The sequence below is a fragment of the Emys orbicularis genome, chromosome 4 (assembly GCF_028017835.1).
Source record: "Emys orbicularis isolate rEmyOrb1 chromosome 4, rEmyOrb1.hap1, whole genome shotgun sequence".
Taxonomy (NCBI): Eukaryota; Metazoa; Chordata; order Testudines; family Emydidae; genus Emys; species Emys orbicularis.
The window spans coordinates 149,225,999-149,245,870 of record NC_088686.1 but is presented as its reverse complement, the minus strand read 5'-3'; the positions used below and the strand labels follow the sequence as shown (position 1 = coordinate 149,245,870).

At 38.8% G+C, this 19,872-nt stretch overlaps 1 protein-coding gene across 2 annotated transcripts in view; it reads right to left on the bottom strand.

The window, feature by feature from the left end:
• Positions 1 to 19,872, bottom strand: part of MAGI3 (membrane associated guanylate kinase, WW and PDZ domain containing 3) — a 217,477-nt gene that overhangs the window by 57,827 nt on the left and 139,778 nt on the right. For both annotated transcript variants that reach the window (XM_065404497.1, XM_065404498.1), the window contains exons 7-8: positions 17,971 to 18,028; positions 246 to 340 (exon numbers count right to left, since the gene is read on the bottom strand). In XM_065404497.1, coding sequence (XP_065260569.1) covers positions 246 to 340; positions 17,971 to 18,028 — 153 coding nt within the window. The remainder of the gene's footprint in view (positions 1 to 245; positions 341 to 17,970; positions 18,029 to 19,872) is intronic.

Genomic DNA, 19,872 nt, shown 5'->3' with positions numbered 1-19,872 from the left:
AACTTAACTTCTGGACTCCCTATACGCCATACACTAAAGCACGTTAATTTAGTCCAAGTTTTCATCTCAATAGAAGACAGTGAAAAACCACTTATTTAGGAGCACACTGAACATTTAAAACTAATGGCAAAAACACAAAATGAAGATCTACTTGAACTAAAACACCCAGAAAATTTCACTTTTGAGACTGCTCTTCATTCATAAAGATACTGCAGCTAATAGTGAAAAACAGCCACTTAAAGTACCTGGTTTTGAAGGGCCAACATCAGTCTGTCCTAGCTGTTTTTTTCTCTTGGCTTCCAATACTGGGTTTTCAAACTGGGTTTTCTGGTTAATGTGACTGTAAAATATACAAACATGTTAGAATTTCAGGGTAAAAAGCTTTATTCCAATTTCATGGGGAAACCAACTACAGGTGGTTTTAGTACAAATATTATTTTGCTTTATCTTAGATAAACACCAAGATAATATTACAATCAATATGGATAACAGTGACATTTTTTTATCCAGACACTTTGATTTACTTTTCAAAGCCATTGAGGCTCTTAGTGCCTGTAAGATGCTTATAGAAGCAAAGTGAATCATGTTCTGGCTCTTCAGGAGCCTTAATAATAATGTATTTCAGCAAAGAGACACGCTGTTCAGTAAATTCCATTCTCCTTTACAAAATTTGTGACTTGGCTCCATTTTAAAAGTGACATACAATGTCATTAGTGAAGAGCTCCAATCATCAAATCACAGAAAGTGGCTAAGCCAGCACTCAAGGCTTCTTGAAAGTACAGGTTTGTTTGTCTTTAGATAGGTTGAACCCATAGTCAAACCTGCTCATAAAGACCCAAGCAAGTTTGGCATTCGTTTTGTTCTCCATTGACTATGTGAACATTAAGAGCTCCACAGTTAGAAGATATGTATATGCAGTCTCAGCTCTGCATACCTGCCTTCCCCTTGTTTCAGTTGTGGATTGCAATTCTTGAAAAGATGAAACAAACTTCAGAACTCAGATTTTGAGGAATATGGTTATGGGGTATATAATTTCATTAACAGTGCTTGATTAATATATTTCCTGCAATTCTGGTGAGGGAGGAATGGGGGGGGGTGACACTGCACCCCATATTCATCATAGTGATGATTATGATAGGATTATGGCATAATTATGATCCTTTTTGCACAAGATCGGTCATGTGAGGTGTCATTGGAAAAGTTATGATTTGCCAAATAGGATTATCCGATTTCTGTACATGTATCAATTTTGTATCTGAAGTTATGAATATTGTCAATGTTTTTGTATTTCAAATGTGCTTACTCTAGGTAACACTCACAACTAGTCTTTCAGGTACAACAATGGTTCATCTACAAAGACAATGGACCATGGAAGAGCTTAGCCTTCCTGTGAACGTTTCAGCCAGCCAATGAGTAATGGCTGCTATGACTCAGCAAGGCCCACAAGGGCATGTGACCAGACCACATGACACTCAGCTCCATTTTGGTACCTGTATTTTTGCACAAACTTGGCTTGAAACCAAGGGCTCCTGCCATATGGGAAAAACTATATAAGGTGGGGAGTGACATCATCTCAGGGTCTCACTTCCCACACAAGGGAACAAAGACTGACCTGGGGTAAGTGCTGGTCCCAGGCTAAAGGGATTTCTAGCCTGTGTATGGAAACTTGGTGGATTGCTTGTATCATCAGTCAGGGTGAGAAATTGCTAATTCAAATCCAATCTATCTAGTATATTAGGCTTAGTTTGCAGTTTATTTATTTATTTGCTAGGTAATCTGTTTGCTGTCATTATAATCACTTAACATCTTTTTGTAGTTAATAAACTTGTTTTATGTTAACCAGTGTGTCTTTAAGTGAAGCGTCTGAGAAAATCTCAGCTTGGTTAACACAGGCTTGTTGTGCATATATTTCACACATCAACGGGAAAGCGAACTATATTAATGAGCTTGCATTGTACGGATCCCTGTGCAGTGCAAGACGGTATAATACTAGGTTTATACTCCAGCAAGGATGCAAGGCTGGGGAGCTAGGAAACTGGCTGTTGTTTTGTCTGTCTATCCTTGAGTGGCTTAGGTAAAGTACTCAGGTAGCTCAGTTGGGTGTGTGATGCCACCTGCTGTCATGTTGGGTGATAACAGGGCCTGGAGAGGCTGGCTGAATCACCAGCTGAGCAGTGGGAGAAGGACCAGCCCAGCTGAATGGTTAGGAGACACAGCGGTTCCACCTGCTTCCAGACTGCATCCTGGGAGTGACAACCCATCACAGGGGGCGTTGCATTAATTGTATTATTGAAAAGAATCCAAACTTTTTTCCTAATTAAAATCTGTAATCATAAATTACATTTTGAAAAATTATTAACTTTACTATTATGTTAAAGCAGACACTGCCGGGTAATGTAAACTGTAAAATTAAATGTTGTAAAAATAAGGGGCAGTCTTATTAAATAACTAAATTTTACTACTCATGAAAATGTGTTACACTGAAAAAAATAAATATTTTAAATGCCAATTTCCCCCCTGTAGCACTGAAATGCCAAACTCCAGCTTTGTGCTAGTGTAGGAGCCTAGAAAGTCAGACCAGTCTAATCTATCCAAAGCTGAAAGAAATGCAGTCAATAAACACCATCAAAATGAAAAACAAATGAGATTTTGTCTGGATTTTCAAAGGCGCATAAGGGATACAAATTCAGTGGGATTTGGGCACCTAACTCCCTTAGACTGCTTTGAAAATCCTAGGCTTTATGTGCTTTCAGTTTTAATAAATTAGGGTCCACATTGTCTTTAGCGATGCACAAACTGTTCCCATATGCATTTATCAGGGGACAGAATTTGCCCTTTAGGACTTACTAAACAAGTACATACTTTAAAATAAATCTGTTTTACCCATTGAAGTCAATTGAATAGATTTTTCATTTACATGTACGGGTACATGTTGACCAACATCAGAGCTGAATATGGGCTCTTCTTTACCTAGCCTAATTGCTATACTGTGGTTTTTGTCTACTGTGGTTTTGCCAGAAAACAGTAAACTAATCTAACCTGTTTTGACACTAATTTCATCACAGTTTTTATGAGCAGGACATATGTTTTGCCTTGAAATCTTTATTTAATTAGGTAGTCATTATTACTTGCATTACCTACACTCATCATATATTTCTGCAGAGGGAGTATCTAAATCCAATTGCTTTCTTTAAAAAAAAAAAAAACTAACTAGAAAAAAGGTGATTAAACTTTATACAAAGTATAGCATAAAAAATAAGGTATACAGTAATACAATTAAAAAAAGCCATCAAAGATTTTATCCCTGAAAAGTCTCAACTCCCCCTGAAATATGGGTCAGTATTATTACACAATTTTAAAAATGGTTAGTTGCATTTGAGGGCAACTGCACCTGTATTCCCCCTCTATGGTCCTGCAAGGGCACCTATTCTTAGGGTATTCCGGCACCACAGCTGTTGCCTCTCTGTAGCAGAGACATGTCTCTCTCCCTCTCCTGAACAGGGTATTTCCTGGCTGCATAGCTCCATGGCCACACTGCAAATTCCCCCGCAAAGTCATCCTGACTAAGCCAACCAGCTTTACTTTTCTCCTTAGAGGTAGTAAACAGCATAATTGCCACACAGCTCCTTCTAAATACAGTTAAGTTGCCACAAAGCTCTTTCTAAGAAAATACATTTATTCTTAAGGCAAAAGCATTACAGAGAAAACATTAACAATAAAAGAACCTACAAGTATACAAATAAGCTTACTAGAGAGATCGTCCCGACTCCAACAAGTGCTCTGGCCAATGAACAGTCCACAAGTTCATAACTCCTTTTGCTCAGAACAAGAACACCCATGAACCTGAGAGTTACTCCTTTATGCCATTTGGGCCTTTTGACTGTGGAAATAGGTCGTTTGTAGACAAAGATCACCTCCCCATGGAGAAGTTACAAATGGGGTGGAAGTGGGCATTTGCATTCCCCACTCCCCTAGGAAACCTACTCAACTAACAAGTTCATACTTGTCCTAGCATTGTTTAAAAGAAGCCTTCAAAGCTCATAACACTTCCCAAGGTTTACATTAGCCATGTCTCCTAGACAAATGACATACAATCCCACAATAACACAAACATTTGCATTTTTAATACAATGAGCTTTTAAGATACTTAAATTTAATTCAATAAGGCTTATTCAAGATACTGCAGAAAATTGCCATAACTGTCAGTTACAATCTATAAAAAGTTCTCTGGATATACTGGGGCAGAGGTTGAGAGACTTGATTGAGGTCACACAATGTGGCAGTGGCAGAGTTAGAACAGAACCCAGAAGTAACCAGTCAGTCCCATTGCAGCACATTTCCAGTGCTAAACATCCAGTCTTAAACAGACAATGCCTATGCACTTTGTAAACAGTGCTTGAAAGATGAAATGACTGACTTCCTGCTACATTTCTGTTCCAATGAAGCAAGGAAGAAGGAAATTATCTCTCTTTTGATTAAACCTTATACTGGTACCTGAAGATCTTTTCCTTTGGTAGGTCCCAGCTCTGTTCTCCCACGCATTATACAAAAGGAGAACAAACATGCCCTCTCTTTCAACTTTTAAAAAGATCTAAAGCCCTTCCGGTCCCAGCTCATGAATAGGAATGTGGATTACCTCTGAGCTAAGTGGAATAATCCAAGCACCACTTCTAGCTAATGATTTAAGTAAGATGGGGTTCTTCCAGCAATAAACCACTGGGAGCTTAAACATACACTTGACTCAGCTTCAGGTTTAAAGGGGGAATCAAAAGACAGGCCAATTCCCCATTTCCATTCCAAACACAACAGAGGTAATAGGCTGTGTGACGTTTCATTCCAAATTCTTTGTGAAAATATGCTTATGATATGAATATGACATAAGAGATATACTTTATGCAAGATGGCTCATGTGAGAGATATCATTTGAAAGGTTATGATTTACTGAATGTGATTGTCCAGTTTGTATGCCTGTATCATTTCTGTATCTGAAGTTAGGAATATTAACTATATATTTGTATTTCAAATGTGTTACTTTGGGGGTCGCCCCCAACCAGTGCTTTGGGTACAACAGTGGAAAAGCCAGACAGGGCTAATGGGCCATTAGCAAAGACAATGGACTGTGAAAGAGCTCAGTCTGCCTGTGGACGCTGGAGACCGACTACAAGCAATGGCTGCCACAGTCCTGCAGAGACATGGGTCTTGTCACCTGATACTAAACCTGGGACTTCTTGTAACTTTCCACTGGAAGGAAAGGGGGGGTTGAGTTTGGGAAACAAAGGCTTCCCGCCTTATGTAAATCCTATTTAAGGGTGGGGAGGAAGGCAAAGGGGACTCCTCTTCTCCATGGCCTGTTGGCCGAAGAAGAAAGACTGCTAAAGCCACCTGAAGGGAAGGTAGGGCCGGGAGTCCAGACTGAGACAGGGGTCCAGTCTGAAAAGCAATATAACTGGAACTCTGAACCACAGAAACTTTGTAACCTGCCTAAAATAACATTTAGGATGAAAATTTACATTTTGTAACCTGGTTCTTAAGTATATTGAGCTTAGCTTGCGTATTTTGCTTTATTTGGTCAGTAATATGCTTAGTTCTGTTTTATCTCTTATATTCACTTAAAATTCACCTTTTGTAATTAATAAACTTATTGCTTGTTTATAATATAACCCCGTTTATGCAATTTCTAATGGGGGGGAAGGGAGGGCGGAGAACTTGTGCATATCTCCCTCCACATTGAGGGAGGAGGCGAATTTCATAAAACCTTTGGGTTTGTACCCCTTAAAGGGACTGGGCACCAGAGTGTTGGAGCAAGCCCCAAAGGCTGAATCTTTCCAGAGCGGATCTCTGTCTCTCTGTGCAGCTGGGTGTGACCCTGCCTGTGTGCTTGGCTGGAAGAGGCTTGTGAGCCTAACCCAGCAAGGCCAGGTAAAGGGGACCCAGGCTGGCAGAACAGGTTGACTCAGTTAATCCCTAGCACATCGGGTGACACCCCAAAGGGCCCAAACCCGTCACAGGCTGTGCGTGGTAGCTAAGGAATGTACAGTGGCTGAGTGAGTTGTACTAAGATGAAAGAAAATGGATTTCAGAGTAGTACAGACATCACAGGTAACTTTACTTTGGAGGAGACCTCATTATGATGGTGCACTGCAGCAATAGTGTTTTTCCAGTTATGCTATAAGATTGAGAGAACTCCTTCCATATACATTTTTCTTAAACCATAGAGTCCCACAGTATTCTTGCCGGCAAGTTAAAGAAGTATGGGCTGGATGAATGGACTATAAGGTGGATAGAAAGCTGGCTAGATCATCGGGCTCAATGGGTAGTGATCAATGGCTCCATGTCTAGTTGGCAGCCAGTATCAAGTGGAGTGCCCCAAGGGTTGGTCCTGGGGCCGGTTTTGTTCAATATCTTCATTAAAGATCTGGAGGATGGTGTGGACTGCACCCTCAGCAAGTTTGCTGATGACACTAAACTGGGAGGAGTGGTAGATACTCTGGAAGGTAGGGATAGGATACAGAGGGACCTAGACAAATTAGAGGATTGGGCCAAAAGAAAATCGGATGAGGTCCAACAAGGACAAGTGCAGAGTCCTGCACTTAGGACAGGAGAATCCCATGCACCGCTACAGACTAGAGACCGAGTGGCTAGGCAGCAGTTCTGCAGAAAAGGACCTAGGGGTTACAGTGGATGAGAAGCTGGATATGAGTCAACAGTGTGTCCTTGTTGCCAAGAAGGCTAACAGCATTTTGGGCTGTATAAGTAGGAGCATTGCCAGCAGATAGAGGGACGTGATCATTCCCCTCTATTCGGAATTGGTGAGGCCTCATCTGGAGTACTGTGTCCAGTTCTGGGCCCCACACTACAAGAAGGATGTGGAAAAATTGGGAAGAGTCCAGCGAAGGACAACAAAAATGATTAGGGGGCTGCAGCACATGACTTATGAGGAGAGGCTGAGGGAACTGGGATTGTTTAGTTTGCAGAAGAGAAGAATGAGGGGGGATTTGATAGCTGCTTTCAACTACCTGAAAGGGGTTCCAAAGAGGATGGATCTAGACTGTTCTCAGTGGTAGCAGATAACAGAACAAGGAGTAATGGTCTCAAGTTGCAGTGGGGGAGATTTAGGTTGGATGTTAGGAAAAAGCTTTTCACTAGGAGGGTGGTGAAGCACTGGAATGGGTTACCTAGGGATGTGGTGGAATCTCCTTCTTTAGAGGTTTTTAAGGTCAAGCTTGACAAAGCCCTGGCTGGGATGATTTAGTTGGGGATTGGTCCTGCTTTGAGCAGGGGGTTGGACTAGATGACCTCCTGAGGTCCCTTCCAACCCTGATATTCTATGAATCTTGAGCAATTATTAAAAGCTAATTCATTTATAAAAGCTAGTGCAATGAAGAAGCATTATTTGGGCTGCTTGCTCTGTGTGTTATTCAGAATGCAGCTATATGTTTTAAATTTTCCATCTACATGGAACTACTCCTATGCAATTCATTTTTTTGAAGAAAATCGGAATTTAGGAAGGAAATCACTTTGAACAGCCAAGATACAGGTGCAGCCATCTTCAAATAATTTCAGAGCAGCATCTGAAGAAGAGCATTGGCACTGCAAGATTATCAATTTCTGATTTCATAACTGAAGGATTACCTGGAAAATAATAATGCAATGCTTTTAATGCGAAAGTCTTGGAGGACTTTCTAACTGTATGACAAACCCAGAAGCTCAACAGTCCACATTAAAAAAAACACCTCAGTTTCGCTTTCTATTATTTTTTTTGCCCTTGTTCCCCAGCCACATTAAAACCTTTTAAAAAGACTTTCAAATTAAAAAAAAAAAAAAAAAAAAAAGACCAAACTTTCAGATTAGCTTTATAAGAACAGAAATGTAACACATATTTTTGCCTCTGGGTATCTCTGAATGAGGCACAGCAGAGGAAAAATTGAATGTTAGGTTTTTCTCAAGTATCATTTTTGACTAAACCCTTATAAACTTAATTTTTGCTCAGCTATTTTTGCCATAGCGGGTTGACTATTTCTGCTTATAAAATATGAACTCTGACAAACTATGAAGTTTTGCCCGGGGTTGTCTCTTGTAGCAAGGTTCTCAGGTGCAAAATGTCCCTCCTCTAGTCTCTTGTTTAACAGGTAGTCATCCAAGTTTTACTTAATTCTCTGGAGACTCTCTATCATGCCAAAAGAGGCAAGAGCAGTTATGTCAAGTGTGCATAGGAGAAGTGATCAACAAGGATCTATTATCCAAGCAAAGCAACCTAATACTTCAGCTTCCTCCAAAACACAGAGCCTTAAATTATTCCTTCACATGATAAGAACACTGTAAACAGCATTGTCTTCATAAATTAGGATTAAGCACACAATAAAATATGTAACAGGTATGAGTATCTCTTGAATAAGGAATCTTTTTAAGAGTAAAGCAGTATTCTCTTCTACAGCATATTTGAATGAATGCACCATCCTGAATAAACACCTATTAGCTTTTCATCGAAAAACATAAGAACATGCCAAAAAGATTACTTTTAACTCATTCCAGAAAACAGAACTACTGACCCATAAAGAATTACTGAAGCAAATGCTTCCACCTCAGGGATTTGGAATATTATGGCTCATGAACATGTTTTATGAATCTACAAAACTCTGAAGTAGGAAGGTTGTGGACCACCCTGGGCTTCCAGCAACTAGAATTCTATATCAATCATTGTATGATTAAGAAGGACCAGAAATCTGTACTACTGAGTTTTTCTCCAAATTTTCTATCAAAATTATTTATTCTCAATTTTAGATTTTCATCTATGCTCCTTCACATATCAAAACCACTAAAGCCATTGGTGGGTGTCACTATCAGTAACAATAATGAAGCCATCTGGTTTAACAAGTAACAGCTCTGTGGAGCAACCATTCAAGTAACAGACCTTTACCTCCATCAGTCAACTCACTGCAGATTACTGTGCTGGTGATGCAAAACTTCAACAGTCTGGGAATCAAGCCAGTCTCCACAGTGCACCCAACTCTGCTCATCTGTACCCTAAGTACAGCCTGCATTTTGAAAATCTAATATATTACTCAACCATAAAGCATGCCTGCCCTAGGAAATTTCTTACATCATCACAGTTCTTTGCTGTTAGAGATCACTGAGCACTTTTGTGACTTTTTCCATTGGGATAGAGCACTGTAGGAACTGTTGCAACTTGCTCTAGTATGTTCCACTTTGGTTGAGACTGAATATCCCAGGGATTTGCACTAGGGAACAAGCCCTTTCCCTCTGGATACACTGGTTTGAATACGGACAAAGTTACAGTGACTATAAGTCACTGCCATACAAGGCTTGCTGTGTGCTGTGACTTGAATGCACTTTTTGTGCAGCTCCACATTGGCAAACGTTCTCATCACAAGTGGCAATAATTGGCAGCCATACTGGTAATCTCTTAAGAGAGCCTAATGTAGTGTTCCTCCAACCTGGGGTACACTAGACTAATTCAGGAGGGTATGGCAGAGGAGAGGATCAGTGCAGGTGGGGCAAGCTGCAGCACCCCAGATCTACCCCTCCACTGTGCTGCTGCATATGCAAGGAATATCACCCATCTCCCTACTTCCTCCTGTTGTGACTGTTAATATAGCTGGCTGTAGGAGCAGCTCACATTAGCAATCCAACAGAACAAGCTTCTCTTCTCTGTTCCCTTGGAATTCAGATCAACATGCGACACCAATTGATGCCTCCCATGCCCTCACTGCAAGCTTCAAGTTTAAATTTAATTTGTGTTTGGTTCTGAAATCTAAGCACAAATAATTTTTTGATGGTCTTCAAAAAGAACACATCAGACAATGAGAACAACTGGACCTACTGCTAAATCAAATGTGGTGTTGGATGGGAAGAAAAATTCAGCATCCACAGCAAAATCTGTTGAAGTCTGGTTTTTACCAGCTTTGTATTGGGAAAACATTTATTTCATTTGCCATAAATTCCACATTATGTCATGTATGCAGGAAGCAGTTAACCAGTTGTGTTCTAACGGGAGGACACAGAAGAAAAAGTCACATAATGCAAAGCACCACAGTTCCAGTCAGCCCTCCAAAGCTGCAGCCTCGAGAAACAAAACTGGGGGGTGGGGGGAAGAATACGGGGTTGCTGGGTTAATCCAGCTCTCTGCAAGAAAGGGGGAATAAATGAAAACAATTTAAGAAGATAAAAAGAACCAAGCCAACGTGAATCCACTGTTCTGTGCTTTAAATATGAATCATCACACCTGTGGAGCCAGTTTTGAGAAGAAAAATAAAAAGGCAGGTGGCAGATCCCAGGCTCTGGGAGAGAAAACACAGCAACAGAATCCAGGGCAATCAGCCTAAAGAACATACTAAAATGACTCTAAGCTTGGAGATGTTGATCTGGATCCTTATCATCCTGTACAGAGACAGTGGGTGAATGCAACAAGATTTAAATAAAATAAAATTATACCATTGTGGCTGGGGGAGGAAATATAGAAAGCTCAGACAAACAGAGGGAGTGTGGTGGCAGTCATCTTGAAAGAGGCACAACAGGCAAGGAGAAAAGAGAAAATCTAGATGTCTGGGAAAAGAGAGAAATCCTCCAATACAAAGATCTTTTCCCCTCCCCATCCCAAAACGAAAGAGTAACTTTCCTGCCAACAAACAAATTAATGGAGGCAGGTGGAGAAGCACCAGTCACTGAGGCTGACCTGAAAGACCTGCTGTAAGAAATCAAAAAGATGAATAAGGAGAGGAGGGAACAATTCCAGGCTTACAATAAAGATACAAAAATGAAGTTAATGGGAAAATATTAGATGTGGAAGCAAGATTAAATGACCAATTGGACAGCAATATTAATCTAACTGAAAAAATTGAAACAACTGAAAAAAGAGAAAAACACAGAATTAAAGCTGGAGGACATGGAAAACAGAGAATACAAGAATTACTTAAGGATTAAATATATTCCAGAGGAGACTGAAGGAAAAAGTCTGTTGGACACACGGACAATATTTTCCATGACATTAAAACTGGGCAATATTTATCTCATTCATATTGGGAGGGCTCACAGATCCCTTTTCCCCAGGCCCCCAGCAAGCTCCAGACTAAAATATGTGATTGTCTTGTCTATACCACTACCAAGACAAGGATAAAATTCTCAGGGCAACGAGGGAGAGAGCTGACCCACTGATGATTCTTAACCAGCCCATACAAATTTTCCCAGATCTGGTAACCTCAACCTTTAGAAAGCAAAGAGAACTATACCAGGTGACCACACTTCTTGGATAGAACAATATAAAATACAAATCAGGGTTCCCATTTAGACTGTCCTTTAAATGGAAGGACCTATGTGTCTAACTCAGATCCAAAAAAAGGGGAACAGATACTTACAAAAATGGGAATGGGTAAATCAATTCCAGAACAATCTGAATGGGGTCAAAGGCTTTCCCAGAAATCACTGGGAATCAGTGAGATCAAAGAGAACCTGAACAGCTCAAAAAGATACATTGTCAAGACAAAAGGACAGACTGTGAAATCAGAATAAACCGTCTAGATCCAGAAGAACAAAATAAATGGATATTCTATCCATGTGGTTATAATGAAAAAAGGAATATATGGAATGGAAGATGGGCTGGGTAGCACTCAGGATAGCTTATGTGGATACAGCATGCTAAATATATATAGTTAATTTATTATTGTGATTTATATTAGTTTATAACAAAAGTTAATAATGAAATAGGAGACTCAGATCACCCCAATGAAGTAAGTTTGACTTTAGAGTTATCACAAACATTCAAAAATGTATATTGATTGGAGAAGGGTCAGCTACAGTGGAAAATTTTAAGAATATGTGAACTCATTGATGGTATAATAATCTCATAATACCTAGTGTTATAAAGATGTTTGATCAGATTAGATAAGGCTTGGTTCTTAAGAAACACACACACACACACGACACTTCCCCACACACCCCAGCACAGAACTAATATGCTGATAGAAGAATTAACCAAAGGCCAGGCTTCCACAGCTACAAGGGACCAGGTGGCCATGGGGGAAAGCATAGGGAGGGAGGGTGGGAAACGGGATAAAAGACCAAAACCAGATATTAAATAGTTATGTGTCTTAATAGAAAACATTATATTAATAAAAACAGGGCTCAATTAAAAAATTTACAGCAAGTCAGATTCAGGATCATGGTACCACAATACAGGTTTTAAAAAAGAAAAAGCAACGTATGTGTGAGTTTTAAAATTACTGGTGTGTCCAATATGAACTCTTTCTAAAATGTCCTATCTAAAGAAGAGGTGCAAATGTAATAGAGACCTAGCATCTGGCGGCGGGGGGTGTGTGTGTACACATGTCACTGATTTTAGCAAAGGGTAACATACCGGGCAAGAGCAGACTTGATACTCATGGGAGAGTTTGCTAATGTCATGACTATTAACATTAAGGGGCTGAACAATCCAACACAAGGAAAAGGGTATTCTGCTCACTGAAAGAGGATTTTCCTAGTATAATCTATTTGTTGGAAGCTCACTTGAAGAAAAATGATAAATAATTGAATACTACTTGGACATAGCTACCATGTGTCTCTCCAGGGCAATCTAGTAGAAGAGGGTTGGCAACACTTGGCTAAACACTTCCCTTTTATTGTTGCAGTACAACTCATATATACAGAGGGCAGTTATATTTTAATTAAGGGGTCCTTGAAAAGTAAACTTCTCACCTTAGCCAATGAATATGCTCCCAATCAAGGACAAGCTTCTTTTTTTTAATCTTTTTATTTTTTTTTATGGGCTTGCAAAGTTTTAGGGAAGGGAATATCATTCTAGGCGGAGATTCTAACGAGGTGCTTAAATCCCACTTTGGATTGATCAAATGTACACAGAGGGCATTCAGGAGGAGCAAGTGCAAATGTGTTGCATTATTTAGAAAAATGAGGATCTGATGGCTGTCTGGTGGGAGATGAATCCAGGCATCAGGAACTACACACACTGTTCTGCTACACATGGATCTTATCCCAGGATTGATATGATTTTTGTTTCTAGGGCCTTGACTAGTTTAGTCCAAAAAGCTAATCTGGGAGCTATAACTTGGTCTGATTATACCTCTGCATATATTAAAGACTGGGATTTAGTGGAAAAACAAAGGGCCTGGTCGTTGAATAGAGCCGTGTTTATGACTCCCTTAGAATTCAAGAGCTAGAAGAAATTTTTCAGAAATATATAGAAGATAATGATAAGGAAGGGACCAAATACAAGAGTTCTCTGGTATGCTTGAAAGGGAGTAATGAAGGGGATCCTTATAAATAAAGCATCATACCTTAAAAAAATAAGAGCTCTTGAAGAAGAGAGTTTGGTTAAAGAACTTTCTGTTTTGGTAGGCAGACGTAGAGCTACAGGATCTAAAAGAGTGTATAAGAAAATAATTGAGGTAAGAGGGAAGATTAATCTGTTACAAATGAGTGTGGCTGAGCAAACACTTAGATACATTAAACAAAAATATTATGAAAAGGACAATAAAACTAAGGACAATAAAACTGATAGAAACTGGTAAGTCAGCCACCCCTCTGATTAGAGATAAAAAAGGGAGATTTAATAACTGCCATCAAACAGATCACTGAAATCTTTGTTAACTTTTCCCATACCTTGTACACTTCAGAACATCCAAATTCTGAATTTATAAACAGTAATGGAGAAGTGTGAGGCTACCTCAGCTCTGAGGAGGATTTGGCAGCTCTTGATAGGTAAATTGCTGTAGAAACTGTAATTAAGAATTTAAAATCTAATACACCTCCAGGTCCCAATATGTTTTCTGGGGAGTATAACAGAGCTCCAAAAGCAAGTATTGATCCCTATTTTAACTGAAGATTGCAGGGGAACAAGATTCCAGATTAATGGAAAGAAGCAAAAATAGTGGTCATTCCTAAACAAAGAAAAGGTCTTGCCAACTGTGCATCATACTGTGCTATTTCTTTAATTAATACGAATGTTAAAATTTATGCCAAGGTGCTAGCAAACAGACTGAGTGTCATCTTGCCCAAATGTGTTCACCCTGGATGGGTTCATTGCTGGCAGGCATCTATCTGGTAATGTCAGAAGAACTCTGAATTTCATCTATAGTGTTAATTTTAGCAATTCTTCTTATGCACTGGTTTTGTTGGATGTTGAGAAACCAACTTTTGCAGTGGGAGAACCTCAGACAGATTTTGGTAAGGTTTGGTTTTGGAAACCAGTTTTATACTCTTATTGGCCTGTATACTTCAATCCCCTCCTTTTAATTTGTCTAGGGGTACAAGACAGGGCTGCCCCCCGTTGTTTATTCTGGCAATGGAGTCATTTGCAATATATGTGAGAAACAGCCCCTTGGTTAAAGGCATCAGAACGTCTTCAAGTTTAGAACAGAAAGTGGTGTTATATGCTGACAATATCCTATTATATTTGCAGGATCCAGAAGCATAATTAAAAATGATAGAACAATTGATGTTGGAATTTGAGCCGGCATCAGGCCTCAAAAACTATGATAAATCTGGAATTTTAGAAATTAATATTCCCAAAGGGTCAAAACAAACCGTTGTCAGCTACTTAAATTTAAATGGGTAAAGGAATCTTTAAAATATTTAGGAATAAATATTGTGGAGAAACAAACATCTTTTTAAAGCAAATTACCTTCCACTTTGGCATAAAATAAAAGATTTGGAGAACTGGAACAAATACGAAATTTCTTGGCTAGATAGTGTAGCCTCAGTAAAGATGAATGTCCTCCCCAAGTTACTATTTTTGTTTCAGTGCATCGGCCTACTGGTATCCCCGACATGACATTAAAAACAGAGCAAGATGCACTATTAAAATTCATATGGGAATCATAAAAGACAAAGGGTGAGTTCTAAAGTTCTGTGTAAGTCTACAAAGTCGGGTGGATGAGCATTCCCTAATTTGGCTTATTATTATTATGCATTGCAATTAAAAGATATGATCAACAGGGTTAACAGACCATCCAAACACTGGGTAAAGCTCAAATAAGACTGTAGCCCAAACAATTATTTATAGTAATTGTTGGGTTCAAAAGAAATTTAGATCACCAAAAATAAAAGCCACCCATTCATCCAGCCCACCTTAGCTTTTTAAAATTCCTGTCGCCAAGCCCTCTCCCTTAGCTATTTTCATTAATAATCACAAATGTATTTCTAGGAAATATCAAAGTGATTATTCATTCTGGGTAAGAGCGGATATTCCTCAATTTGGACTGCTGTTCCAGGGTCCTGATTTAAGATCATACCAAGAGATATGTAATAAAGTAAATAATAGAAAGATCCTGTATCAGTATTTATAAGTCAAAACACCTTATTGTGAAATCTGGATACAAGAGGGTTCTATCTAGATCTTTAAACACAGCTGAGGAGTTGACCCAGGTGCAAGCTGGAACAAAGGGTTTAATTTCTAAGATGTATTCAATTTTGATTGAAAAAGATGTTGATAGGAAAACAACCCAGATGAAAAGATAGGAGAGAGATCTGGACAAAGAAATTGATCTAGATGAATGGGTCTCTATATGGGAAAGTGGATATATATTTTCAATTTGTGTAGCTCACAAAGAAAACGTTTACAAATTACTGTATAGTTGGTATTTGACTCCAGTTAGGATTCACTGTATTTTTGCTACTAGGGAGGCACTCTGTTGGAGGGGTTGCATGGGATAGGGGAACATACTTGCACATTTGGTGGTTGCGTCCAGAAATTCGATGGTTTGCAGAGGAAATTATTAAAGAGATTAACCTTATAAGAAAAAGGCCAGCTTCCCAGAGATCCCGATTGCTTATGTAATGCTTCTGTAAAGGACCTACTTTTTAAATAGAAATACAAATTAATTCCTTTTTATTGTTAGCAGCAAAACTTTATATTGCATATTATTTGAAAAATGTGACTTCTCTCATGGAATTCCGGTATAGTAAAATGTGGACTGTCCTTGTAATGAAAAAGCTTTCACACCAAGTATGTACACAAGAGAAGTGCCAGAAAGAAGATGGGTGACCAAATTTCTAAATGGAGGAGGGCTCCCCAGCCAGCAAGCCAGCTCCTTTAGTCAGGCTCTATGAATATTAACCTGATCCTGAATAAGTAATGTACAATGTAGTATGTTAACATTTTATTGTAACTTTGCATTAATAAAAAATGTAAAATTCTCCTTGATTAAATTGCCAAACATTGTCAGATCCCTAATAATGATTACCATACTGTATCAAAGAATGTTGCAATGTGCAAGCTCACATTGCTTCATTTCAGCAAAAGAGTAAACATAAAAGGACAGCTCAATGTTGAAAAAAACTTTTACGGTTTTTTTTTTGGGGGGGGGGGGTGGTAAATCTTCATTCCCTTGTGACTGTCCGAATTCTAATGTTTATATTATTAGAATGTATATATATTAGAGGGTCAGCATCACAGCCATTAAATTACAGAAATCCATATATTCTGCTCTTTTCTCTCAAAGGGTAATTGCAATTGAGAACTAAAATGTAAAGTTTAATTTAAAAAGTTATACAAAGCCTAATCTTAATAGCTTGTTCCCCTGTAGTATATGCAACTCAAACACAACAGCATTGTGCTAATTCATGAGAGCAAAGGAAGTGAAAATGAGTAGCCTATTTTCATTATCTAAACAGAGAAAAATTCAAAGAAAACAATGATGAAAAATCAGATTATCAAAACCAAAGGAATTTCAACTAACACAGCAGGAAAGAAAACCTGGTTACAAATATTCAAGTATCTTGTTAACTAGTTATTCAGGACAATGCCAGTTTCCTGTTCAGGGGGGCAGGACCAACCATCTCCTCATGAGGAGCTCAAAGATTAACCCTTTGAAGCATACTCCAACTACTAATTTCTCAATACTCAAAACAGAAACTCAACAACTATACAATTCAGCCTTGACTTTTGAGGCTGCTTTTGGAGTGATAGGATGAACTCTGAGTAATAAGCATATTATCTATTTTAACACCACTTTGCACATTTCAAAAGAGCCGCTATAGACCATAATATTGGGCAATAAGAGAACTGCTTAGCAAAGCAAATTTATTTCTTTTCCTGACATGAAATGGATGCTGCTTCCATATATCCATGGTATTTGTTGCCTTTGTTGCTAAACACTGAAATGTGAAAGCAGAGCTGAAGTATCAAAATATTTATTAGCCTGGACAATATTAAAACAACAGTGCTGGCTCTGCAGAGATCTCACTAACATTTTTCAAATAAATGCTAATATTTTCAATTCTCTGCTAATTTTTCTCTTGATGATTGAAGGTGGTTTTCATTCAGCATGAGTTGAAGAAGAGTAAGAAAGCCAGTTACAGTAAGTTAGGGATTTTCTGCTACATGGTGCTGCTTTGGAGCCCAAGGATGAGGGGAAAGCAATTTCCTGCTGGTTTGTGAATATCAAGTGTTTTAATTGAGAGGCTCCATTTTAAAGGTATTTCAGAACAGAGACATGCTCTGATCTCTTTAAACATACAACATTCAGCATCTTCAGTTATTACAATAAGGATATTAAGAAAGAGATTCAACCACTTGGGCAAAGTCATTAATGCCAGATAAAGTTACTGTGGTAATAAACTACCATAATTCTTAGTTATGCAAGAAAAATCACATGGACATTTGTGAGGCAGAGAAGCAAAGTGAACCCTACTGCTTACTTGCTGCTCTCTGGTTTCCAGCCCAGGGAAGTGGTTACTACTTGATTCCTCCCCTCTAGATGATAGATGGATGTATTTCAATTAGTGTGAAGGGAAGCTACACACATTATCATCTTACATATTAACTCATAGGAATAGTGCACAATTCAGTTACGGCCACCAGAACGGGCCCTTAATTTACAGTGGATACATAGTCATTAAATTAGCTGCATTACAATTTGCATGTATTACATATCAACTGTTTCATTGTTCTCTACCATATCTGATGTCCACATGAAGTGAATAATTGGTGTAAACACTTACTCGACGTAGTATGTTCCATATTGAGGGTCTTCTATTTTCTCCCAGCCATAAGGAAGTTCTGTAATTAGAACAGAAGAATGAACAAAATTCTGCACTATAATGGAAAAATATTTGAAAATGTCAAAGTTCATGTGGAAAAAAAAAATGAGTGGAGAGATTATGGATTGACTTGGAAATATGAAAGCAATTTATATATTCCCATGAATTGAGTGCTTGCATTTCCCAGAGGGAAAATGGGCCCCCTTGTACTCACTGGTCCATTGGAGGAGGGACTTGCATTTTAAACAAAAAAATTAAGTTTTAACAAGCTTCAAAGTGAAGCACAGAAATATCTTAAGTAACAAAAGGAGGAAAAGAAAGACACAGGTCTCATTTTATTAGACTAAGCCAATTAATTATAAATAACTAGTTTCATTTGTGTAATTTTGTTTTTAACTCCCCAATCTGTAACTATACGATAGCAGTGTCTATGGCTGACCCATAGAGTGGAAAGGAGATATTGATCAAGCCATCTCAGCTCTGAATTGTAGGACCATGCTATTCCAGTCATGCGGTGCTTCCAGAAACCTCTGCCAAGAGGCCTAAATTCTGACCTGCAACTCCCTTGTTATTCCAATTTTACACACACATCCCCTTAACACCAATGCATTTCAAGCCAGACCTGCAATATTCCAGTCAGACTCCCCACCTCGCTCTCCCAATGCACTGCAATCCTGACCTACATCACTTGCTACTTTACACCTAGGCTCCTGAATCAGAATCAAAGAGGCAGGACAGTGGTAACAAGGACAAATGAGGACTAAAAAGATATCATCCCCAAACTCATTTCCATTTGTGATTGTTATGATTTGAATCCAAGTCTCCAGAGTAACAAATCTAGAGGGAAACTAATGATCCCATATTCTGAAAATTGTGTGCAAAATTAAATTAAATCCTTACAAAATAAACATTCATATTGAAACAGCATAAAAATCAGAAAGCTCCCTCGTTTCTGAACTAAATTCAAATTCTTGTAGGATGGCTGCTAGAATCAGAGCATTACTGGTTGAATGCAATGAGCTGTCACCACAGGGGCCTGATTGCTATAGCTTTGCTACTCTAATTTGAGCATAGAAATGTAAATATGGAAAAACTGTTTGAAAGGAGCTTGGTGTGAAAGTTAAGACAAAATGGAAATATTGTTCCATTTGGAACACAAATTGCCTTTTATTTTTCTTTCAGATGTCTGGATTGTTTTGAAGGGTAAGATTTCTGTGTAATTATTTTGTTTGTTGTTTGTGGCTGCCCTAGGCTTGAAGGTAACAGGAATTTTCTTAGCATGTGGCAGCATGTTACCAATTATGAATATCAGTACAGCTCAGCAGAACTTGACAAATGCCCCAGTGGGACTATTTGTTTAAGTGCTGTTCATTAGGATGTCCTGCATCTTTCTCTTTAAAATGCCTTTTTTTAATCCCATCCTCTCCCAGTGGTGGGCTTCACATATGTTTAATAAAGCAGCAGTATGAGGCAGTGGCTCAAGCTGGCTTCATTAAGAATAGATTTAGGAGAATGAGAGGCTGTTTTCAGTCTCATCTCAGCGCCTATTGACACTTGTAACTCAGGAGATGTTTGCTGCAGAGACTGCTTCTCTGTACATTTTTATGTTATTGGCTGGCTACACTGCACCACTGCCTTGCAAATGTCTGCAGGATTTGCCTGTAGGCTGATTACCACCAACATTCTCACAGATTGGATTCACAATGTGAAGTCTTGATGCAAGAGGTGAACAAAAACAAATGTAAGTCAGTTCCTACACTCTCCCCAAACAATCATAAATTATGATAGAGGACCCCCTTAGTTACCTACTGCCAGCCAGCCCATCAGTTCCCTGCATTGTCCCAGATTAGAGAAGATAGCGAA